The following is a 25990-nucleotide window of genomic DNA, read 5'->3' as shown; positions in this document are numbered from 1 at the left end:
AAACTTGGGTTCCCTATTACCAGCTTTCCTGTCCCCTCCTGCCTTCTAGTCCTTGTCCCTGGACTGTTGTGCCCCATTAATCTCATTTTGTTTTATGGGGCTGTGTAATCTTTGGCTGAACGGTGAACCTCGGGAGTGACTTCATTACTGAGCTGAAAGGGTGTCTGGGGGCCATGCTCTTGGGGTTTCTCCAGTCTCTGTCATGCCAGTAAGTCTGGTCTTTTTTTGTGAGTTAGAATTTTGTTCCACATTTTTCTCCACCTCTGTCCAGGACCCTCTGTTGTTATCCCTCTTAGAGCAGTCAGTGGTGGTAGCCAGGCACCATCTAGTTGTATTGGACTCAGTCTGGTGGAAGCCATGGTAGTTGTGGTCCATTAGTCCTTTGGACTAATCTTTTCCTTGTATCTTGTTTTCTTCATTCTCCCTTGCTCCCAGAGTATCTTAGATGGCTGCTCACAGGCTTTTAAGACCCCAGATGCTACTCACCAGGATAGAATGTAGACCATTGTCTTTATAAACCGTGTTATGCCAATTGAGCCTAGCTCTTAATTTTTAGAGGCAAAAAACTGGGCCAGAAATTTCTAGCCATTATGTCTCCAAGCAACAGGCTGTAAACTTTCAAACAAGCTTTGTCTAGACTCTAGGTACTAAAATACGTATACATGCTTTTTGCAAGCATAATGCATTTGTTGGACAACTCATAAATATCCTACAAAATTATCTTCCCTGAGACCCAACTATAAAATGTGGGCCTATTATAAGGATACTTAAAATATATTTCATCTGTACTTTACCTTGGCTGTCTGAGGTAGTGTTATGTTGCTATAGTTATTTTTTCAAAGTCAACAACAATCCAGAGATTCAAGACCTCAGTGTCTATCCCAATTTGTCATTTTACTTTGCTGCTCCAAAAATATGGCTTACAGAAAAAAATAAATTTTTGAAGGAGGTTTACCTGATGATATAATGTCTAGATACTTTCTGGCTGTCAGGCAAAACCTGTCCTTCAAGGTAGTAGAATATCTAATAGCACATGAAGCCTATTTTCACCCAGTGAGTAGTTTACTTAATTGAAAGAAAAATTAAATGTCAGTCAGTGTCAAGTACAGGAGATCTGAAGGTATGTATACTATATCTCTTCCCTCCCTTTTCTGCCTTTCTTTACCAATATAGTAGGTTTTCAATTCTGGTAAACCTCTATAAAATTCCATTCACGGACCCCAGCCCCATCTTCCATGAGGCTATTCCTAAGACTCGTCAGTATCAAATGCTTGACAACTTGACCTCACATGTTCCCTGGGAAAGGTCAGTTTCCTCCTGCTTCATCAGATGTATGATTTCATTGTACACACGGTGAGGAGCATCCAAGCCCCAGATGAAATCCCCATGAGCCCATTCAGGAATGTTCTTATGGTAGATGAGGTTGGTCACTTCAGAGAGGAGTGTTTTCACATCTTCGGGATTTGAAAGCCAGTCCTGACCTCCAGTCCACATTGCTGTAGGGACCATCATATCTCTAACTTTGTACCTTGCAGGAGTTGGCTAGAGAAAAAGAATGGTTTTTAATTCTAGGTAACATTAGGATTTCCAAATTTATAACTTACATTTCAAATAAGCATAATAAATATACCATGTGTTGTGGTGGAAGGTACATGGGTGTTAGAATCATACATAACTGCATTGGAATTTTTGTACCACCCTCTACTTTAAGATAAAATTACTTAACATCACTGAACCTCAGTTTCTTCACCTGCATAATGGGGACAATATCTATAATAACTTGGTTAAATCAGAAAACATGTAAACTACCTAGCACTTCAGGCATTGAATAGTGTTCAACTTTTTTTCTTCTTATCAAATGTTTTAAAAATAATGTCCCTGTCTTCTTAAGATATAATTTCACAAATGTTTCATGAGGCAAGAATTAGAGATATTCTACAGAGGAAGGCAAGAGAATGGAAGCTACTGGAACCTGCTGCAACTACTTCCCTCTCACACATTTCCAAAGGGTATGTTTTCAGCAGATGGTATTGGATTTTCTTACTCTGAATCGCACAGAACCCTTGAGGCAGGCCCAGCTTGACCGCCTCTCCAAAAACAAGGGAAAATCAACAAATGGGCCTACGGCACAGGAACTCAGGCAGTTTGAACCAAGGGGATATAGAAACTAGACCCCTGCTCAAACCTCCTGTCACTCAAAGGAGAGTGTCTAGAATTCCTAATTCCTTGCAATTCCCCTTATTCAAGTAGTACCACCAGATCAGGCTGGCTGGCTGAGCTCTCGAACTTTCCACAGAAATAGAAGCCCATTTCTTACTCAGCAAATCCGCCATGGAGCCTAGTCTCTAATCCAGAGGTCCTATTCCTCTTTGTGGTGCCTAAGAATTTGGAATTATATCCTAATGTAGATAGTGAAGGTTGGAATATTCTATGGGGCCGGTAATATTTTTTCTTATCTTACAAGTGAAAAGATTGAAATAAACACCATGTTTAGTTGCAAGGTTCTGTGATCCTATGACACCTTTTTCATATGTTTTCTCTTCCTTTCCATTACTATTTTCAGCTGCCTACTCTGTACTCAAGGTGGTGCTGGTGGCTCAATGGTTAAGCACTCAGCTGCTAACCAAAAGGTCAGCGATTCAAACCCAGCAGCCACTCTGCGGGAGAAAGACGTGGCAGTCTGTTTCCCTAAAGAACTCTACGGGGTAGCTCTACTCTGTCCTAGAGGGTCGCTATGAGTCCTAATCAACCTGACAGCAATGGGTTTGGTTTTTTTGGACTTTGCATTTGTCACCTTCTCTAGAAACCAGTACATTAGATGTTGATAAATTAAAATTGTCTTAAGACTGGAATGCTTTCTCTAAAGACATGTTTTAGGAAACAGTGAAGAAGGATCTAAAAAAGTGGCTGATAACCTGTGATTGAGAATTTGCTATTCAGGGGCACTACACAGTCCATCCAATTTCTTGATCTTTTATGTCTGGATTGATATGCAGCAAAGGGATGTTAACTATGATATGAGACTCTCCAGGAAGGAGTAGGTTGTGTCCACTCTGCTCCGTCCAGCTTTCTGTTTTATAGTCAATATTTGTTTACATTCACACACACGCTAACCAATATTCTTAAATGAAAAGCATAATTATCCTTTTCCGATTCTCTGCAACTTTTACATTTAATTTTATTTTATAGCTTTGAATACACACTGAGTCATGTAATAACATTCTTTTTCATATTTTTCACTTGCAGATTACACGTTTATTAAAAATCTGACCTGGAGATCTTTTAAAGATCACCTAGTCCAATAATTTTTATTTTAAAGATAAAGAAACGGCCTTGAAGAGTCACAACGACCTGCCCATGATACACAGTAGTGCAGAGGCAAGACTAACATTGTAATCTCCACTTGCTATTTAATGACCTTTTGTCTGTAGCATGAAATTCTTCCACTCTACTGCCATTCTCATTCTTCTTCTTTTTTAATCCTAAAAGGATCTTTCTGGCAACCACCACAAACTACACTCTTCTAAATCTACCCCATCTTGCTCCAGAAAAGCCCAGTGCCTGCTTCACAAAGGCAGCCTCATCAGAAAAGTTCTTCTACTTTATTTAAGAAGCACAAAGACCTCCTGATTAAGGCTGTGAACGTGCCCATTTTCAAATGGAATCAAACCCAAAGTATTATTTTTTGCTTCAATTCCTGTATTTTATTCCCACCCCTCAAATAAACTGCCACTTCTAATTCCCTCTCACACACTTCCAGCAGATGGTATTGGATATTCTTACCTGATTGCTTTTCTCCAGATTCTTGGTCTCACTCCCCCAGTCAAATGCCCGGAGTTCCCCAGAATTCACTGCCTAAAAGGAAGCAGAAAAATTTACAAGGCATTCAGATGTATCACTGGTTAAGTGTGGTGGGTGGTGGTGGAAATGCGCTACCAAGACTGCAATTGTGAGTGGAAGCAGAAACCCAAGGCTGAGGCTACTCTTCCGTTTAGTGTTGGGGTAATCTTCTGGAAAGTGTAAGGCAAGAATGAAGCTGTTTCAGGGGAAAAAAATATATTAAGAAATACTTGACCCATACGTTACACAATTTCAAAAAGTGTGTACCCATTGTAGTCTATGTGGGTATTCTGCATAACTTCATAGACAAAAATGGGAAAGCACCCCCTGGAATTGGCAATGTGGTGGTCCTGGGAGATAGTGGCCAAACTTAACCCAATTCAGAATTTTTTAGTTTTGGGTATAAAATATCACATACACACAAACACATCCAAAAATATGACAATAGAAGAATATGACTAGATTCTAAATTGTTAGAAGAATAGATTGGACTCATATTTATGATTTATAAATATCATCAGTATTCTTAAAATATCCTGCTTGAGTTAAGACCCTTTTTTTCTATTTTCTTTTGTTTGTTTCTTTCTTCTTCTTTTTTTTTTTTAAAACAAACTGGGTATTTTAGTAGATGAGAACCTGAGGGAAGTAGTTATGCTCTAGCTCTCTGTCCTTATATCTACCCTTATTTCCACAGCCAACTGGAGTAACTCTGTGATATCATCTATAATGAGCACTCTTAGGGTCAATGCTTCTTCACATGCAAAAAAAACACTTAGGGTTCACATGTGATACTCCATTGTCCTTGAATCAATTCTGAATGATTTACCTTAAATTAACCACAACACCCCTTAGAGACAGTTCATGTGATTGGTAATCAGATATTTCACTCTTGTGATTGCAGGTGAGATCTGCAGCACAAATGGCTCCTGTGAAAACCTCTTTGGGCTTAATTTAAGACGCCACCTTAGCATTTTTGGTTTACTAAGTCAGAATCGACTTGACAACAATGGGATTGGTTTTTGGTTTGGTTATTTGACCAAGCTGCTGGAATAGCCAAAAAGGTCTTTTCCAGCCTCATGTCTTCATGGCTAGAGATAGAGAAATGTTTCACTTGGACCACCTTAATTCACACTTTTAAGATTCACGAAAGATGCCATTGGGCCACTCCAGTGTTTTCCTCTCATCTCTTAACAAATTTCAATACTCTAGATCAAATTTATAGTTGGCATATCATTGGCAGAGTTGAGTCTCATCTTGGATTAAATATAAAAAACTCCTGGGCTGTCACAAGGACATCCTTTGCGTATTCCAGAAAAAATGTGCAATGGCCCTTAGCAAAGACTACACATCCAACATTCTTACCTGGCTCCAGTGTAGGATATTTTGCACAGATGTTCCAGCAAGAGTGTGGGCAACATACACATTTGCTCGGCTCTGTAACAAAGCAGCAGTGGCTTGTGGGACTTAGAAAATTTCACAAGCTATGCACCTGGTCAAGACCAACTCCCCAAGGTGTTAGACTAAGAATTGAGAATATCATTAAATTATCAGCAGTTATCTATGAAACATTAATACATATGTGCACATAAATAAAACTGTTATCAAATGTATTCCTGGGCACCTACATTTTTCATCTGAGGATAACTTCTCTTTAGAGAGCTGGCCTCTTAAAATTTTTTTTACTACAGCTATTAAGGATTTGTTGTTGTTAGATATCGAGTCAATTTTGACTCATAGTGACCCATGTGACATAGTAGAACTTCCCCATAGGATTTTCTAGGTTGTAATTTTTACAGGAGCAGATCACCAGGTCTTTTCTCCAGTGGAGACACTGGGTGAGTTCGAACCACCAATCTTTTGGTTAGCAGCTGAGCACTTAACCATTGTGCTACCAAGGCTCCTTTATTAAGGAGGAGGTCTCTGGAATTGGGCTGCTTGTATTCAAATCCTGGCTTTGCCATTTAATTTTTAGGTGAGTCTAAGTGAGTTATTTAATCACACTAAATCTCAGAATACTAATCTGTAAAGTGATGAGGATATTGATAATCTCTCTCTCATAGGGTTGTTATAGGGATTAATTTAGCATGGCCCATAATAAATGTTTACCTAATGGTAGCTCTTAACGTAATCATTGTATTACTAATAAAATAATTTCTTTGGGAATTAAAGACTTATTCCCTGAGCTCCTGGGAGTGCTGCCGGCAGAAAACCTTCCACTGTCAGCCCCCTCTGGGGATTGCCTCAGGGGCAGAGAGCTGCTTTGACCAATGAGTCCCTCATTTCTGGCGTGGTCTGTGTTGAACGACCGATTGATGTGGGGTTATAAAGGCTCAGCCCTCTCACTCTAACTTGAGAAACCTCTGAAGAGTCATCCCATCTTCACAACTCTTGGTAGGACCAACGGAGGCTTCTGTTGAGACTATATCACAGCTGTACTTTTCCATCTGTCCAAATCTGTTTCTTTCCAAGATCACAACCCAAAACCATTCTGCACACTAAACTCCACCTCAGAATATGCTTTTTTGGGAACACACCCTATGATGCCTACCAACTGGTACCTATGTTGTTTGTTGTTAGGTGCCAAGTCGTTTCTGACTCATAGCGACCCCATGTACAACAGTAGGAAATGCTGCCCAGTCCTGCACCATCCTCACAATCATTGCTATGTTTGAGCCCATTGTTGCAGCCACTGTGTCAGTTCATCTCGTCAAGGGTCTTCCTCTTTTTCACTGACCCTCTACTTTACCAAGCATGATGTCCTTCTGCCAGGATTGGTCCCTCCTGATAATACGTCCCAAGTAAGTGAGATGAAGTCTCTCCATCCTCACTTCTAAGGAGCATTCTGACTGTACTTCTTCCAAGACAGATTTGTTCATTCTTCTGACAGTCCATGGAATATTCAATATTCTTTGCCAACATCATAATTCAAATGCGTCAATTATTCTTTGGTCTTCCTTATTCATTGTCCAACTTTCACATGCATATGAGGTGACTGAAAATACCATGGCCTGGATCAGGTGCACCTTAGTCCGCTAAATGACATCTTTGCTTTTTAACATTTTAAAGAGGTCTTTTGCAGCTGATTTGCCCACTCCAATACGTCGTTTGATTTCTTGACTGCTGCTACTAGGGGCCTAGGACTAACCCAAACTCCCAGACCTCCCATCAAAGGGCTTAAACCACATACCAGAAGGATCCAGGTAGAGGGAATAGGTTGATGATGTATGGCATTCCTCTCCTTTGACTACTAGATTCTAATTTTGTTTTCATTGTTAATTCATGCTAGCAAAGCTGCTTTCAGACCTCTGCCATCTGTAATCTGCAAAGCTGATGTTTAGCAATGCCCTTATATTAACCTTGCCTCAGCCCATGCTGAAGGACTTCTCTCATAGTATTACAATTCATACAGAACTGAAAGACAGGGTGTATGTTATTTCTCTAAGTCTTCAGTGTCATTATCTCACCCTCCAGGAGTGAGAGGAATAACTCCTAGCTTTGCTTTGAGAAACAAAGAATTTGTTAGGCTCTCACTTACCATGTTCATATTGTTCGAATTAAATCCACCCAGGAGTAACATGACATTGCTACAAATCTGATCAATTATCATCTGGCCACAGAGGTAAATAATGAACTGTCTAAGAATTCTGTACTGGTGCAGGAATTCTTTTTTGCCAAACAATCCCTACAAAATATGAAATGAAGTAGTAGTCATTACATTACAGGCAGGAAAGAAGTGGCTTTCATTGAAAAGTATATGCTTTAGCAAATTGGGCTGGAAGACTCTTCTATATAGACAAGGAATCATCTGAGAAGTCACATACCTTGATCATCATATCTGGCAGCAACAAAAATTTGGTTCCAGGGCTTTTTGCATATTTGACAGTGGCTATAGGAGCTAAAGCAAAATACATTCTGATTTTCTGAGCCAGCTCGGGCATGGTGGAAAATGCAATGAAGCCTGTGAGAGGAGAAGTGTGTCAGCATGTATATAGCACATCCTCCAACTTGTATTTATCCTACTTTTACTAAGATGCTTCAGTAATTATGTGTCGGTGTACCTCTTTATTTTAAATAATATTTTATTGTGTTTTTGGTAAAGGTTTACACAGCAGTCTAGGTTCCCATTTGACAATTTCTATACAAATTGTTCAGTGACATTGGTTACATTCTTCACAATGTGTAAACATTCTCAACATTTCCATTCTGGTTGGTCTGTTTCCATTAATCTAGTTTCCCTGCCTCCTTACTTCTCATCTTTATTTTAAAGTAATTGTTGACTGTTTGGTCTCATAGATGATTTTTTAAAGGAGCACAGTACTCACAGGTGATATTCTTCATTTTGTGAGCCAATCTGTTATTTAGCTAAAAGGTGACCTCCGGGGCTAGTTATATGTGGTTGTATCTTAATTCTGCTATGAAATTATAAACTCCTTGAAGGAGAAAAAACAAAACAAAAGCAAAAAGTTCTGAATTGCTTATGACACCGAGCATATTTGCTTTCAAGTAGTAGACTCCCACTGAATTATTGAATTAAATTATTGAATCCAATAATATTAACTTTGAGACTGTATGTATTCTCAAACCGTATACTGAGAGAGATAAAGCTATGTGTTAGACATTTTGCTGGGTATTTCATGGTTCTTACCTCAGTTAATTCTCAGAATCTTATGAGGTTTTTGTTTATTTATTTTTATCTCTACTTTACAGAGAAAGAAATTGAGAATCAGAGAAGTTGCCTTGTTTATTGATAACAAGTATGCTCTGTTACATAATGGGCACTGAGAATAGCAGGGTTTGAGGTATTTTTTCTTGATCCCTAACTTTTTTGGAATCCAAACTGTAACATAATCTAGTGGACAAATTGTCGCATGAACTGAATTCCAATACTTACACCTGCCATAGACTTGGTATAAATTAGTCTGTGTCTCAGTTTCTTTATCTATAAAGTAGAGAGATGAATTCCCTGAATTACCACAGTACAGCAACAATCTCTGTGGCGCTTTTGGGAAAAGGGTATTCTACAAAGTTAGGGCGTGGTCATTGTATCTGAAATACTGTGTGTCTATTTCAAGAGAATCTGTGCACTCTCTGTCTAGGCTGACATCTGTAGTTTTAGGGGCTTGGGCAGAGAAAAACTAGCATCCCCTGATCCTTTCTAGTTCCCAGAAGGTTAGTGAGTATGAAAGAAAACTGATTTTTTCTCTACTTTTCCCTCTGATTACGTTGCTAGGCACATACAAAAGTAGGCACAAAGGTAACCTGTTATTACTTCTTGCTCCCCCAGCTGTGCCTTCAGTAGCTTGGGGTTGAAAATACATTAAATTATACTCTGATTAATTCTAACTATGTTAGACCTCTGTTCAGATGGTAAGACCTGAGAACTCTAGGTAACTTCTTCTAGCAATAGTTCTCTTTATGTGAAGCACGTTCAAGTTCTCCATATTAACAGCTCCATGATTCACTGCTGGAAGAATCCTATGTTTTTCATCCCCTCCTTCCCTTTGAAGTAGTATTTAACCTCATCATTAGCACCTCTGTCTTCACATCACTGAAGAGCTTGGAGGGCAGAGAAAAAAACTTAAGAGGCCTCAGGATATTAGAGTAGGAACAGACATAACACCCTAATTTTCTTTCTAAGAAGTGCCTGGCGAGAGCAAGCATCACCAGAATAAGTTAATAATATTGAAAAACAAGCAAAGGAAAACATGAAAGTCAAACTCTTCATTCACTAGAGAGCATCAGTTAAAAACGAGCCTACCGAACTCGCGTCCTGAGTTGCAACAGTCCTAAAGCTGCCAGAACTTGGGATTCACAGTTCATTTTTACTCTTTGACATAACATCATTGTAGGTGAGTAATGACCATAAATGATTGTTTGAAAAGAGCTTTGGGAAATCCTATAGGAAGGAGCTTCTGGTAGCATGATTAATGCTTAAGAAGTTCCTATGAATCACATCTTCCCCAACAGACACATAGAGTAACATTATGATTTATACAAATATGAAAGGATAAGGGGAGCTAAAAAAAATTCCCATTATTCTGCTGTACACAAGATTAACAAGACTCAACTAGGATGAGCCAGGAGGTCCAGGCCATATAGTTTAGTCTTTGGTGACCAGGTTGGTCATGAGTCTCGGACTCCTTCCTCAGGATGTGTTTGCTAAGGCCGAGTAACTTGCAGGAGAGACTTAAACAATTTGATACATAAGAGACTTTCCTACAAAACACTGGACTTACATAACACCTCTCCTCCTTCAGTCATGCCCTCTTTTGCCCTTAAAATTTGTTAGAGCAAGTACTTTATCCTCCACTTGCTTGAGGACAGAACCTATACCTGAGGAATGCCAGGAAGAGGTAAGTGGACTACTCCTCCCTGGGAGATAAATAGCTAGCACAAGGTGAACTCGGGGCTTCCTGATAACAGTCATTTTGAAGAGGTAATGCTCATTACAAACTTTTGCAGAATCAAATCACTGAGCAAATCAGTGTCAGTGACCAAAGTGACTAGATGGCCTGGTGAGGTATCAGAAACCAAATGGCTAAGTCTGACTCCCATGGTGTGTTGTTGAATTAAGAGAACAACAAACATCTTTTGAGTTAACTAAAAGCTGGCTCAGATTTTTCCAGAAAGAGTTGAATAAAATTTCCCAGAGTTCTGTTTATAAAATGATGGTAATGCTTACTGTTTACTGATTGCCCATTGTGTGCATGACAGTGAACTTAGGGCTTCATTCACTCAACACATATTTAGTGAGTGCACACTATGTGCCAGGAAGTGCTCTTACAGTAGTGTCTTAGACAAAGTTCCTGCCTTCACAGAGCTTACACTCCAACTTTATATACATTATCATATTAAATACTCCAAATATCTTTAAGAGGGTAGCATTGTTATCCCTATTTCATAGATGAGGAAAACTGAGACAAGGGAGGTAAAATAATTTGCTCAAGGTTATTTACCTAAGAAGTTGCAGAGCCAGTATTTGAATCCACATCTGCCTAACTCCAAAGTCCTTGCTCTTTCTACCATACCACACCAAACCCACCTGTTGCCATCGAGTTAATTCCAACTCACAGCAACCCTACAGGACAGAGTAGAACTGTCACATAGGGTTTCCCAAGAGTGGCTGGTGGATTTGAACTACCAACATTTTGGTCAGCAGCTGTGCTCTTAACCACTGCGCCACCAGGGCTCCACCATACCACAAGCCTCTTTCAATTTAGTCTCTGTTTTCTCGTGGCCTTTTGAGACATGGAAGAGGATAAGACCAGATCTGAGAGAAGTGTGAGGTGAGATGGCCACTGATCCCAGTCAGCGCTGCGCGTCACATGCTCACATTTCTTCTGCGTATACAAACCTGCTTTCCTTTGAACCTACCCATGGTGGTGCCCTGTGAATAGCCGACATAATAGATATTTTCCTGGCCCGTTTTCTGCAAAATAAAGTTTATCACTGCAGGAAGGTCAAACCTAGCCATCTCATCATAACTACAAGGGGAAAAGACAAAGTTATATGAAAAATTATAATCAGAGACAGACAAAAGCAGCCCAGGGGTTTACAAGCAAGCCCTTGAGTAGTCCATCCCAACAGCCTGTTGTCATGCCCCTCATAACACTCAGAACTGACTTGCTTCAAACCTGTGATGTATGAGTGTCTCTGGGATCACAGGCTGCCAACAAACCACTGTCTTCTTCAGATGTTACAGAGAGAGTGATAATCATCCTTAATGAATATTTACTGAGCATATGTTCCACCTCCTAATGGAGGTGTCCTGATGTCCCATTAGCAGAACAACACCAGGCCATCCATGTAGATGTATTTATATGAAAATTATTAAAGATTCTGCAGGGCCTTTTCTCTGATGGAATGTATAAACAGTAGGTGGAGTGTCAATAGATGATTTAAATAAAACATTAGAATCTTTTTGTAAGATCATGAGAGATGTGTTAGTCAAGTTGATGCCCCGTAGGCTTAATAACTTCCCTTATTTCTTTAATTTTGCCTGGTCTCATCTCCTTCTGGGGTATTAGCCCTTGTCATCACTCTTATTTACAGTATAAATGCCAAGCATTAGTCCCAGGATACACATATAAGGCAATGGACCTATATACACTTCTCTTATTTCAGTCTCCAATCACTTCAGAATAAAGTGATCACTACCGCCATTCTCATCCCATTAGACAGATTCAATGTTCCACCTGAGAACCCAATCTTCCCCACTACTTCCCCACAAGAATCACTAGTTAATTAAGACAGTTGGAGGGATTTCATGTTAGGATATTGAAGACCCAACCAAAGTATATTATCCAAACCCTAGAAGCCACAATTCTTTACCCAGTTGTCCCGAAGACATCCATGTCTACCTCCATTCTCAAGATTTTCACATACCTGAAAGCCCAGAACTCATCTTGGTCTATGGAGAGGGTTTTGTGTTTCCGGGACCAAGTGTTTCCCCTGCTGTTCCCCATCCACACATCATAACCAGCATTTGCCAGAATGAAGCCCAGGCTATTGTTGGGTAGGTTGGAAATCCAGTTGCTGGCATCTCCAAGTAGGCCATGCTGCAGTAACACCACGGGTCTGGAACCTGCAAAAAGGAGAATTTCAACAGTCTGAAATGGTCTCCACCTTTCTCATTATTTGCTAATATGCAAGGACATTCATGTCAGACAAATCTGTGTTCAAATCTTGATTCAACTGCTTGCTAGCTTTATTTTCTTGGCTGGTTATTGAACCTGTCTGTGTTTCAATTTCCTCTTCAGTGAAACTGGATTTTTGTTATGATTAAATAAAATAGTGCATGAGGAGAAGGTGGCACAATGCCTGGCACCAAGAAAGAATTAATAAAGGTCACTTCCATTGTTTTTGAGTAGTTATTACTACTTGTCTGGGCTCCTCTAAGGAGGATATTGAAAGTGCCCCAGGAGGTAGGTAGGTAGGTAGATAGATAGATGTAGGCGTCCAGATATATAGCAGCTGGAATAAGCTGGGCCTGTGTTATAAATATGTCTTCCTCCTTAGAGATAACAACTAATTCAGGATTGGGGCAGTGAAAAGACAAGATTAGCCTAGTAAGAAAGTAAGGAAGTCTTCGAATAATAAAATCCTGCAATAAAGAGCAATTTTACTGCTGCTGTTGCTGCAGTTATTGCTAGCAGTAACTTTCTGAGCTTCAGTGTCCTCATCAGAAAACTAGGATACAATCATCCACCTCACAGGGTTTTGGGGGGTGTTAAATGAGATACCATGCATTAAGCCTTCAGCATGCCACCTGAACCACTGTACCCTCCTATTAGATAGTAGCTCTTGTTATTACGGTTATAAAGGAGTAGATCAACCCCTGAATCACATCTGTATGCAGTCTCCTTTCTACAACAAACTCATTCCGATCTGGGCAGTATTCAATTTGCCTCATTTTACCCCTCTGGGAAGAGAAATATGTAGGTCACAGAAGGCTGTGAGGATAGGACCTGGAGAAAGGAAGTTGGTGTTATATTGGGTCTTCCTTAATGTCTGGTCTTTTAGTTAATCTTGTTTGCCCTCAGGGAGGTGGCTCCACTTGTCTCAACACGGGGCTATCAAATCAAGGCAGATCAGCGCCCCCCTGTGGCGTCCTTAGGACATTTCCGTGGCTGGGGCCAGCCTGGCCCAGCTTAGCGGTCTTTGTACCTTTAGTCCACCTAGTGAGAGAACTGGTCATTTATATCATTTTACGCATCTCATAGAGTATACTTACAGCTAGATTATAGCCAGCACGTGAGTGTGTAAGTGTTACAGTTAAACTGTCATTTCCTAGGGTGGCCCAAGCCAATTTTCTTTCTTGTTGATGAGGTAAGACAAAAAGGCTTTTATAACAAGCTTATAGTTTTCAGTTTTTCCTACTTGTTTCTCGTATGAATTTTATCAGCCCTCTTTTTGAATGGATGGTAAAAAAAAAAATCCTTTTTCTTTCAGTGCTGGGTCACTTCCTCCTTGGGCCAGATGCATGGGAGCTGCAGGAACAACATCAGCCACTAGAGGGGGGAGTTGTGCACGGAGAAGGCTAATTCCTTGAACCCCAAGCTCTTGTGTAATTGGTGAACAGTTTAATTAAAAGGACGTGAAAAAATAAACCGTGTCCATGAAGAAGGGCTGCAGGTGGCGCCGCAATTAGGAACTGCCACAGCCGCTCGACTGCTTGGAAGAGGTGAGCATCTGACATGGAAAGGGAAAGAAAGGAGAGCTGATGCCTTGTCCATTCCCCTGGGTCTTGTGGGGCTTCATGAAAAGTTATCTCAGTGTTCCCAAGCTATCCATTTGTTTATATAAAATTCATTAATTCATTCCACATATATTAGCACCTACAATGTGCTAGAGACCCTGGGTGGTGTAAACGGTTAACGTGCTCAGCTGCTAACTGAAAGGTTGGAGGTTTGAGTCCATCGAGAGCCATCTTAGAGGAAAGGCCTGGCAATCTACTCCTGAAGAATCAGTCACTGAAAACCTCATGGAGCACAGTTCTATTCCGACACACATGAGGTCATCGTGAGTCAGAATCAACTTCATAGCACCTGGTACAATGTGCTAGGCATTCCTTTAAGCACTGGATAGAGCCTTCAACAAAATGCAAAGTCCCTGCTACCAGTGAGTTTACATTCTAGTTGGGGAGAGACAGACAACAAACAAACAAGCAAATATGTGTTCTATCAGGTGGTGATAAGTGCTGTGAAGAGAAGTAAACAAGGTAACAAGTTAGATCTCCACAAGTAAGAAGGGGTTGCTATTTTGAATAGGGTGGTCAGGGAAGGACTCTCTCACAAAGTAGGCTGGAAAGAAGGGTCTGGGCAAGATGTGTAGGTATCTGTTGAAATAGCAGTCCAGACGAGGAATTGTAAGTTCAAAGGCACCAAGGTGGGAGCATGCCAGACATGGGCAGCCGGTGTAAATACAAACATTTGTTTCATAAAGCTGCACAAGTAGAAATTGGGATAAAATAGAACCCTGAAGCTTCTTTACCATCAAATCCCAACAGCATACATCTGCCTGGTATCTTCTGGTCCTGGTTAAGAACATGGGCTACATTGGCAGACAGATCTTGATTTGAGTACAGGTTTTGCCATATACTAGCAAGTACTAGCACATACTTTCTGGGTAAGTTATTTAACCTCTGTGAGTGGCAGTTTCTTTATAGAGTTATTATGAAAGTTAAATGAGACTAATGCAGATAAAGTGCTCAGCATAATACCTGGCATATAAAAAGAACACAATAAAAAATTACATGATCTGTACCCAGGACAGACAATGCATTTGCTGCTATAGCATAGAGCTGGAGCATTAAAAGGAATAGTGCATCAAAGCAGAAATGGAGGTTGGTGATGAAGGCGATTTTTTTTTAAAAAAAAAAAAAAAACCAGTAATAGCTGAAAATTCCATATACAAAAACTAGGGTTATATGAATTATGGAAACGTAGAAAAAATTGAAAAAAAAAAAAAACATGTTGCAAAAGTTAGAGAACCTTGGTCTTAAAAATTCTGTAGTCAACAGCTGGGCAACACTGTAAATATTTCAAGTGCTTTTTGAATTGGGAGTATACATGTGTTCAGGGGTGAGCACCAGGGGCCCCGTCAGAGTTTGCATTATTCCTGGGCAGGGGTTAATGCAGCTGTTCTATTTAGGAGGGATTTAGGGTAAGGGCTAAGTGCTAGAAGAGAAGAGGGGCAAGCAATGGACTTTTCTTGAAGGTGTTTTTGAGAAGCAAACACTTTATGTTTATTTGAGAACATTGACGGGGGTTATGGGTGGTGGTGATAGGAATTAATGGGGAAACTGAAGCCATCTCTTGGCCCCAGCACTGGGCCCCAGTCTGTACCAAGAACCCAGACTCTCTTCTACGCACTCAAATCACAAAGAACTCATTGTTGCAAGGAACACTGCCTTGTTGGCATGACACAGGGTGAACCATACCTGTTTTCTTAAGTTGCGTTAGGCCTTGAGGAATTCTGTTAACAGAAAGGATATATCCATCTTCAGTCATGACTTCATACTCCTCACAGCGATAGCCTTGATGTTGGATGATCTCACTCTATGGAAAAAAGCACAATTTCTCTCGAATTCAGTTATATATAGTAATATTCTCAATAATCTGAAAGTAAAAAAGTAGATTCCTTGATGCTGCCAGACATAGACAAGAAATCCTTGCTTTTTCCTAATAAATCATGTTATCTTAGAAAAATCAGTCAACTCCTTCCAGGCCTCAATTTATTCATCTTTAATGTGGAGTTTGGGCTGGGAGAGTGGTTCTCAAAGTGTGGGCCCTAGACCGAAAGCATGAGTATCACTTGTGAACTTTTGCAAATTATCAGGCTCTGCTTCAGACCTATTTAATCAGGCACCCTAAGGATGGGGTCCAGCAAAATGTGTTTTAACAAGCTCTTCAGGGAATTCTGATACACACTGGAGAACCACTGGACCAGAACACTGATTCTAAAACCTAGATGTGCATCAGAATCATCAGAGGCACTTAAACACACAGATTCCCAGGCCCAGTTCAGGTAAGGGATCAGGTGATTCTGATGCAGCCAGTTTGGCACCTGTCCCAGGCCAACTTTTGGGAACCTCTGGGCTATGCATTCCCTGATGTTCTTTCTACTTCTATGACCACAGACTCAAGAGCAGTGGTTCTTAATAATTTTGGGTCAAGAGTTCCTTAGAGAATTTGAGGAGGGCTATAAAAATGAATGATCATATGTATACACACACATTTTCCCATACAGTTTCAGGGGTTTCAGGTTCCTTGTTGCCTATTTATGGGCCCCTGGTAAAGAACCCCCACTCTATACAGTTGTAGCATGTAGAAACTTTTTTTTTAATAGTTCTTTTTTTCCTTTTTTACTGTACTTTAGGTGAAGGCTTACAGAATAAATAGTTTCTCATTAAACACTCAGTACACGTATTGTTTTATGACATTGGTTAACAACACCATGACATGTCAACCCTCTCCCCTCTTGACTATTTTTAGTGAAAATATACATAGCCAAAGATACACCATTTCAAAAATTTTTACATGCACAGCTCAGTGACATCAATTACGTTCTTCCAATTGTGCTGCTATTCTCACTTTAGATGAAGGTTTACAGAACAAAATAGTTTCTCATTAAACAGTTCACATGTTGCCCTATGACAACGGTTAACAACCCCACTACATGTCCACACTGTCCTTACTCAGATTTGGGTTCCCTATCACCAGTCTTCCTGTCCCCTTCCGCCTTCTAGTCCTTGTCCCTGGACTGCTGTGCCTTACTAGTCCCATTTTGTTTTATGGGGCTGTCCAATCCCCGGCTGAACGGTGAACCTTGGAAGTAACTTCACCACTGAGCTAGAAGAGTATCTGAGGGCCATACTCTCGGGGTTTCTCCAGTCTCTTCCGGGCCAGTAAATCTGGTCTTTTTCGTATGTGTTAGAATTTTATTCTACATCCTTCTCCAGTTCTGTCCAGAACCCTCTGTTGTAATCCTGGTCAGAGCAGTCAGTGGTAGTAGCTGGGCATCATCCAGCTATACTGGACTCAGTCTGGTGGAGGCCCTGACAGCTGTGGTCCACCAGTCCTTTGGACTAATCTTTTCCTTGTATCCTGTTCTCTTCATTCTCCCTTGCTCCCGAAGGGATGAGACCAGTGGAGTATCTTAGATGGCTGCTCACAGGCTTTTAAGACCCCAGACGCTACTCACCAAGGTAGAATGCAGAACATTGCCTTCATAAACTGTGTTATGCCAACTGAGCTAGATGTTCCCAGAGACCATGTTCCCCACAGCCCTCCGCCCAGCAATTCAGTCCCTCAGGGAGTTTGGATGTGTCCATGGAGCTTCCATGACCCTTCCTCGTACAAGCTGTGCGGGTTTCCCCTGTATTGTGTACTGTCTCACCCTTCACCAAAGATACCACTTATTATTGCCTATTTAGTATTTCCCCTCCGCCCCTCCCATTCCTCGTAACCAACAAAGATTGTTACTTCTTGTGTGTAAACTTTTTCATGAGTTTTTACAATAGAAGTCTCATACAATATTTGTCCTTTTGTGATTGACTTATTTCACTCAGCATAATGTCCTCCAGTTTCATCCGTGTTATGAGATGCTTCACAGATTCATCACTGTTCTTTATTGTTGTTTAGTACTCCATCGTGTGTATGTACCATAGTTTGTTTATCCATTCTTCTGTTGATGGGCATCTAGGTTGTTTCCATCTTTTGCTGTTGTGAACAATGCTGCCATGAACATGGCTGTGCATATGTCTATTCGTGTGACAACTCTTATTTCTCTAGGATACATTCCTAGGAGTGGGATTGCTGGATAGTATGGTATTTCTATTTCTAGCTTTCTAAGGAAGCACCATATTATTTTCCGAAATGGTTGTATCATTTTGCATTCCCACCAGCAGTGCATAAGTGTTCCGATCTCCCCGCAGCCTCTCCAACATTTGCTATTTCCAGTGTTTTTGATTCGTGCCAGTAAGTAGCATGTAGAAAATTTTGGAAAACACGAAGCTACAGAGATCTAAGTATTCTCACTGTTTCTGCCCACTGTTGTCACTCAGAGCAGGAGGGATCTATTTCTATCAGATACTGCTTTAAAAGGAACAAGACTGGAGAAGGCCAGGTGCTTGTATGCTCACTATAGAATAAGGGGATGTCTTAGTCATCTAGTGCTGCTATAACAGAAATACCACAAGCGGATGGCTTTACCAAAGAGAAGTTTATTTCCTCACAGTAAAGTAGGCTAAAAGTCCAAATTCAGGGCATCAGCTCCAGGGGAAGGCTTTCTCTCTCTGTCAGCCTTCTTCTCATCAGTATTCCCCCGGACTAGAAGCTTCTCCGCACAGGGACCCGAAGTCCAAAGGACGTGCTCTGCTCCTGGTACTGCTTTCTTGGTGGTATGAGGTCCCCATGTCTCTCTGCTCACGTTTCTCTTTTATAGCTCAAGAGATTGCCTCAGGACACAATCCAATCTTGTAGACTGAGTCCTGCCTTACTAACACAACTGCCACCCATCCTCCCTCATTAACATCATAGAGGCAGGATTTACAACATATAGGAAAATCACACAATACCAGGAATCATGGCCCAGCAAACTGATACACACAATTTTGGGGGGACATAATTCAATCCATGCCGGGGCAATATAGCATAGTAATTAAGAGAAAGGCTCTGGAGCCCCAACGCTTGAGGTTTTCTTTTTTTTAAAATTTTTTTATTGCACATTAGGTGATAGTTTATATAGCAAATTAGTTTCTCATTCAATAGTCTGTACAGAAAGTATTCCATGGCATTGGTTTCATTCCTCACAATGTGTCACCAGTCTCCCTATTTCCATCCTAAGTTCTCCATTTCCTTTCACCCTGATTTTCTACCCCTTCCTGCCTTCTCATCTTTGCTTTTGAGCAGATGTTGCCCTTTTGATCTTGTATAATTGATTGTTCTAAAGAGCACATTCCTCTTGGGTGTTATTGTTCATTTTATGGGTCTGTCTATGGTTTGGCTGAAAGATCATCTCTGGGAATGGCTTCAGTTCCAGTTTAGAAGGGTGTGCTAGGGCAATAGTCTCGGGGCTTCCTCCAGTCTCTATCAGACTAGTAAGTCTGGTCTTTTTTGTGAATTTGATTTTTTGTTCTACAGTTTTTCTCCCGCTCTGTCCAGGATTCTCTGTTGTGATCCCAGTCAGAGTGGTCGGTAGTGGCAGCCAGGCACCATCTAGTTCTTCTGGTCTCGGGGTCATGCAGGCTGTGGTTCATGTGGTCCATTTGTCCTTTGGACAAACTGTTCCCTTAAGTCTTTGGTTTTCTTCACTCTTCTTTGTTCCTGATGGTGAGAGACCAATAGTTGTATCTTAGATGGCCGCTCGCAAGCTTTTAAGACCCCAGATGCTACTCACCAAGGTAGAATGCAGAACATTGTCTTTAGGAACTATGTTGTGCCAATTGATGTAGATGTCCCCTGAGTCTATGGTTCTTTACTTTCGAGCCTAAGATCTTCATCTTGTGAGGTGTTTGGTTATGTCTAAGTGATTTCTTTGACTGTGCCCCTTGTGTGCTCTATTGTCTATATTAATATATGAGGAGAACCTACAGTTATGTATGTAGAAATATCCACCACCACACCTGTATATGCTGGTGGTTGTGCTCTCTTACACCCTCCCACACCTCTTGGCATATCTGTCTACCTATATATCCACTTGTAGATTATTGTTTCTTAGTATTATTGTTGCGGGAGCATCTGTGCTATCGTAGTTAACTCAGTTGCCCTTTATTCTTGTGTTTTTCTCACTGTCCTCTGAAAAGTTGCCCTGACTGTGTCCCTTGTGTGCGCTACTGTCTATATTAATATATAAGCATCACCTACAGTTATATATGTAGAAATATCCACCGCTAAATCTATATCTCTATGTGAGTATGTTCTCTTACACCAACTTCTTGAGTTTTAATCCTGGCTCTAACATTAATACTTGAGCTAGCTGTTTCAACTTGGGAAATTTAGTTACCCCTTCCCTAAGCCTCAGTTTACCCATCTGTAAATTAGAAATACTAATGGTTAATACTTCATGGAATTATTGCGGGAAAGAGAATGCACATGCAACACTACATTTCCTGGTATATCATAGGCATTCAATCAGCATTAGCCACTAATATAATTAAAATCAGTCAAGCAAGTCTTAAGGAATGTAATGTGTGTGTGTGTGTGTGTGTGTGTGTGTGTGTGTGTAGCACCATTGTGTTCTTACCCTTAAGAAATTTATAGACCAGTGATTCTCAAACTTTAACCTGCATTGGAATTGCAAATTGCTGGACCCCATTGTCAGAGCTTCTGACTCAGTAGGTCTGGGGTGGGGCTGAAGACTACATTTCTAACTATTACCCATGTAATGCTGATGCTACTGTTCTGGGGACTATCCTTCGAGAACCACTGTTGTAGACTATTTGGGGAGATAATATGCAATACATGAGAATGGAGGACATCTGATGCATGTGTTGTGTAAAGATGTATGTAATATGTCAACTGAGGGATGAAGGATGTGAGTGAATGAAGGAAGGAGCCAAGGAATTCAGGGCAGGGAGAACACCATGAGCAGGGTAGTCAGGCAAGGCATCACGGAGGGAGAATTTGAGCCACTAAACCCACTGCCACTGAGTTGATTTCGACTCATAGCGACCCTATAGGACAGAATAGAACTGCCCCATAGGGTTCCCAAGGCTGTAATCTTTATGGGAACAGACTGCCACATCGTCTTCCCATGGAGCGGCTCATGGGTTCGAACCGCCGACCCTTGGGTTAGTGGCTGAGTGCTTTAACCATTGCCCCGAGCATTGAGCAGTTACCCAAAAGAGCCAAAGGGGTAGGATAGGAGCATGGACATCCCAGAAGAGAAAGACCTGTAATCACAGTGAGCACTGTCTACAGGCAGCAGATGGTCCGCAGGCTATACTCTACACTCAAAGAGTGGGTTATAAAGGATAATAGTAGGACATAAAGTGGCATATGCCACAAAGTATTACATTGTAAAAGATAAGGTATTGCTGACAAGCTGGCAAATTTTTATAACCATTTACTTAATATAACCATTTTTGAGGGCAACTTATCCAAATATATTTTTAGAAACTATTAATATATAACTTTTAATCCCATTACCCAGTCCTGGAAATGTAAACTAAGGGGGAAAAAAAATCAGACACATGCATTAAAACATACCTATAAGGATGTTTATTTCAACTTTAGTTGTAACAGTAAAAATTATTCTGGGGGACTAATTAAATAAATCTTGTGGTAGACACTGTGATGCACCACCCAGATCCCACTTCATTAAAGGACTGGTTCCATCTACTGTGAGTGCTGTCCACAGATAGCCCTTGGCTGTCATCTCCTTCAGGGTGCTGTCCACAGATAGCCCTTGGCCGTCATCTCCTTCAGGGATGGCCTCAACTGCAGAGGCTACACTGCCCCCACAAGGTCATATCCCTTCCCCCAGTGGCCCACATTCAATGACTGATCTGTGTGGGTTATAAAGGCCTGGTCGTCTCAACCCAACTTGGGACAACTCAGAAAGGCCATTCTAACCCTGGAGCTCCTTCTGAGGGTGGCCAAGGCTGTTTTTAAAACTCCATTGCAGCTTGACTTCTCCCTTTGCCCACTTCTGCTATCTTCCCTTCCTGTTATAGATTGAATTGTGTCCCCCCAAAATGTGTGTCAACTTGGCTAGGCCATGATTCCCAGTATTGTGTGATTGTTTACCATTTTCTCATCTGATGTGATTTTCCCACGTGTTGTAAATCCTACCTCTATGATGCTAACAAGGCAGAATTAGAGGCAGTTATGTTAATAAGTCAGGACTCAGTCTACAAGATAAGGTCATATCTTGAGTCAATCTCTTTTGAGATATAAAGAGAGAATCGAGTAGAGAGACAGGGGGACCTCATTACCACCAAGCAAGAAGAGCCAGGAATGTGCATGTCCTTTGAACCTGGAATCCCAGCACTGAGAAGCTCCTAGACCAGGGGAAGATTGATGACAAGGCCCTTCCTCCAGAGCCGACAGGGAGAGAAAGCCTTCCCCTGGAGCTGGCACCCTAAATTCGGACTTCTAGCCTCCTAGACTGTGAGAGAATAAATTTCTGTTTGTTAAAGCCATCCACTTGTGGTATTTCTTTTATAACAGCACTAGATAACTAAGACACATCCTTTCCACAGGTTTTGATTCCAAGGGTTCTCCTTAATACACATTCGGCACATGAACTCTGCCACAGACTCTTCTCAGAGAATCCAACCTGGGACAAATATATATAACACCCTTCGCCCCAACACCAAAAAAAAAAAAAAAAAAGCAACCACAATGCAGGCAATTAAAATGATATTATAGAAGATTATTTAATACCATGAAAAATTTTTTGTGATATATATTAAGTTGAAAAAATGTTAGAAATAGTAAATTATGCATGACATCCCCCTCTTTTTTTTTTTTTTAGAAAATAGAGATTCATAGATAGATAAGAAATTGACAAAATTATCAGTGGTTAGTTCTGGGTGTGTCCCTGTGTGTTGCAAGTGGTTAAGTGCTCAGCTGTTAACCAAGAGGTTGGAGGCTTGAGCCCACCCAGAGGTGCCTCGAAAGAAATGCCTGGCAATCTACTTTCAAAATAGCCATTGAAAACCCTATGGAGCACAGTTCTACTCTGACACAATAGCTGTGATTCAGAATTGATGACCATGAGTTTTGGGTGCTGGGTATATTGGTGATTGTTGTCTACTTTTTTGCATCCATTTGCATTTTTCAGATTTTTTAGAATGAGCGTATATTACTTTTGTAATAAGAAAAAATATCAGTGTTTAAAATCCAACTAAATATAGCCCACTTTCAGCTCCTTGAATATGGCATGTTCTTAGCTGCTCAGAGTTAGCTTACATGCTAGTCTCTTTGCCTAGAACACTCTTCTCAAACATTACAATCTCCCACCAATGTGGCCCTTGCCCACTCAAATAACTCCTATTCATCTTTCAGACTTCAGCTTAAAAAAACCTTTCCTCAGAAAAAAAAAAAAAAACTTTCCTAAGATCCCTGTGTTAAGTACCCCTATTTTCTTTTCTTTTCTCTGACCTCAGTACTCTTATAATTAGTAATTGTCTGCCTTTCCTGCTGGATTGTAAACTCCATAAAGTAAAGGCTTTTGATACTCTTGGTTCTCACTGCCGTCTCAGTGCATAGCGCAATATTAGGGACCTAGTAGGTGCTCAGAGCCCTGGTGGCTCAGTGGTTAAGAGCTCAGCAGCTAACCAAAAGGTCAGCAGTTCATATCCACCAGCCACTCCTTGAAAACCTTATGGGGGCAGTTGTACTCTGTCCTATAGAGTCGCTATGAGTCAGAATTGATTCAATGGCAACTACTAGAAAAATACATGAATGAAACCAATTGTATACCTAAATATATGCTAGACTATAGTTCATGTAACTCGGTATACAGAGTCAAATCAATTCAGACTCTGAACCACTTTTATTCTATTTTGTTGACTTTACACCAAGAATTATATAAATTTCGTGTTTACTTTGTCTCTCTAGGCATAGCTGCTCAATAACCCGTTGCCATCAAATTGATTCCGACTCACAGCGATCCTATAGGATAGAGTGGAACTGCCCCATAGAGTTTCCAAGGAGTGGCTGGTGGATTCGAACTGCTGACCTTTTGATTAGCAGTTGAGCTCTTAACCACTGTGCCACCAGGGCTACTAAGTAGCAGAGCCCAGTTCAGTGGTTTTAGTCTTAAGGCTCCTGAAACCCCAACAGTGTGTGGGTGCTCAGCACACCCAGTGGGTGGGGTTCAGGAGATTGGCTATGTCTGCAGCTGAAGAGATTCTCTCCACCCATGAACCCAGAATAATTTGCGTGGGATTTTTTCAGGGCCAGAAGGGTGGCTCCTAAGGATCTGCACCCATCTGTTAACTATCTAGACAAACTATCAAAAGACAATCAATGATTGAAATGGTCAAAAGAAACCTGATATTGGTTATCCTGTAGATTCAGCATATTTACATGGCTTGCTAGAATTGTAGAGGTATTAGATAAGTCTATGGAGCATGAACAAAGCACACAATCATCTTACTCATCTGGATGTAGTCTCTCTTCCTTCTCACCCGGGAGGGTTTATTGGTTAATAGTTACAATTAATGGGCTTTGTGTTCAAGCAGGTCTGGATTTAAATTGTAGCTCCACCATATACCAGTAGCGTGACCTAGTTTAAGTTGCTTAACCTCTTTAGTTCTCAGTTCCTTGATTTGAAAAATGGGAATAAGCGTATCTACTGCATGGGGCAGTGATCATGAAATGAAATAGTATCTGTACAGCTTTCAGCACTAAGACTGGTATGGAATAAGTGTTAATATATGACAGCCATTATTAAAACCCAGTTAAGAATCTGAAAGTAAGTCCCTTTCACCCAAAAATGTCTGGGAGACCTAAAGAGATGTCACATCATTCATGCATTTTACTCACAGGAGACTCTCTCTAGCACTCACTCAAGGTCCTTTTATTGCTACTCTACAGAGTTACCAGTCCAGAACAGGATAAAATGAGTAGATTAGAATGGTACAGGATGCAACTAGAAGTGGGTGCCCTGATTGCAAGAAGTGAGGGCTGACTCATCGACAATAAGCGAGAAAGTAGGAAAAGAAAAAAAAGCACAAACAAAATGGACACAATAATAAGGGTCTGGGCTTGGCCCAAAAGATCTCCATGAGTTCTCTGTTATAGGATGAACCTAAGAGTTCAGGAAAAGTTCCATTATGTTTGAGGTCCAAAGGGATTAGGTTAATTGCCTGAGTTTACTGAATTTGTTAGAGGAGAATTGGGTCTACAGACACCAAGTTTAGCATTCTTTCTAGTATAGTATGCTACTTTCTCACTATGTCGTGCTAGCATAAATCACCACATATAGAAATATAATACATGATGCAGATAATACACAGATGCAAACGTTAAAATGTAAAGGCACTTAATTTTCCCAAAACATTATGGAAAATTTCAACTTACAATATTCATGAATGCTTCCGGGTCCACAGCTTTAGTTGGCAAACGTCCTGAATTCACATTTCTTTGGAACAAATACGCCACCAGAATCAGAAGCCACATCTCCGTTCTGTGTGAAACAATCCATTCTCTTGAAAAGATTTCTGACATGGTCCAACATCTGCATTTATTTTTTCCTGACAATATAATCACGAATTCTAAAGTGAGAAGAAGGATCTGTTGGTTTAAAAACTCTTTCATATATTTTCCACCTGTAATTCCTTCTACAAATTAGGAAGTAAATTAAGCACGCTTAGTTGATAGGAATGGAAGAACACAAGGTAGGCTGAAAACACTGCTTAGGGTGTCCCAATACCATCTGGCTCCTCCTGCTCCTCCCTCATATAACATGAAGTCACTAATCCTTCAACTTCCAGGTGTGTAGAACTTTCTCTGATGCAATCTGGAGTTCTGCCCATGTAATACAGCCCATAACCCCCCTGTTCCTCATCACCAAATAATCAGGACCATAGGTGGCATCCTTTTGTTTTGTTTAAGATTTTGCCTTTCTTTGGTAGGTACCAAGATATAGAGTCTGCAGAAAATATTACAAGTTTCTGTAGTTACATTCTGAGGCT

At 40.7% G+C, this 25990-nt stretch overlaps 1 protein-coding gene across 1 annotated transcript; it reads right to left on the bottom strand.

Annotated features, from left to right (window-relative positions):
* Positions 1 to 428: 428 nt before the first annotated feature.
* LIPM (lipase family member M) lies at positions 429 to 25990 on the bottom strand. Its single transcript, XM_004369909.3, has 9 exons — positions 25377 to 25990; positions 15782 to 15899; positions 12226 to 12424; positions 11215 to 11324; positions 7662 to 7798; positions 7376 to 7522; positions 5203 to 5274; positions 3784 to 3855; positions 429 to 1542 (listed from the first exon to the last, which is right to left on the bottom strand). The coding sequence occupies exons 1-9, from the start codon at positions 25611 to 25613 to the stop codon at positions 1264 to 1266; spliced, it is 1371 nt and encodes a 456-aa protein (XP_004369966.1). The 5' UTR covers positions 25614 to 25990; the 3' UTR covers positions 429 to 1263.

This window comes from Trichechus manatus, unplaced genomic scaffold (assembly GCF_000243295.1).
Source record: "Trichechus manatus latirostris isolate Lorelei unplaced genomic scaffold, TriManLat1.0 scaffold00007, whole genome shotgun sequence".
Taxonomy (NCBI): Eukaryota; Metazoa; Chordata; class Mammalia; order Sirenia; family Trichechidae; genus Trichechus; species Trichechus manatus.
The sequence above is the reverse complement of the archived record's forward strand: the minus strand, read 5'-3'. Positions and strand labels throughout refer to the sequence as shown.

What these genes read in the sequence shown, in the direction of transcription:
- LIPM (XM_004369909.3), bottom strand. Translation starts at nt 25,613, where the DNA reads ATGAAAGAGTTTTTAAACCAACAGATCCTTCTTCTCACTTTAGAATTC. An exon ending in CGGAAGCATTCATGAATATT is followed by an intron (nt 15,900 to 25,376) that starts GTAAGTTGAAAT and finishes TTTTTTCCATAG; the next exon opens with AGTGAGATCATCCAACATCA. An exon ending in ATATCCTACACTGGAGCCAG is followed by an intron (nt 3,856 to 5,202) that starts GTAAGAATGTTG and finishes GCTTCCTTTTAG; the next exon opens with GCAGTGAATTCTGGGGAACT.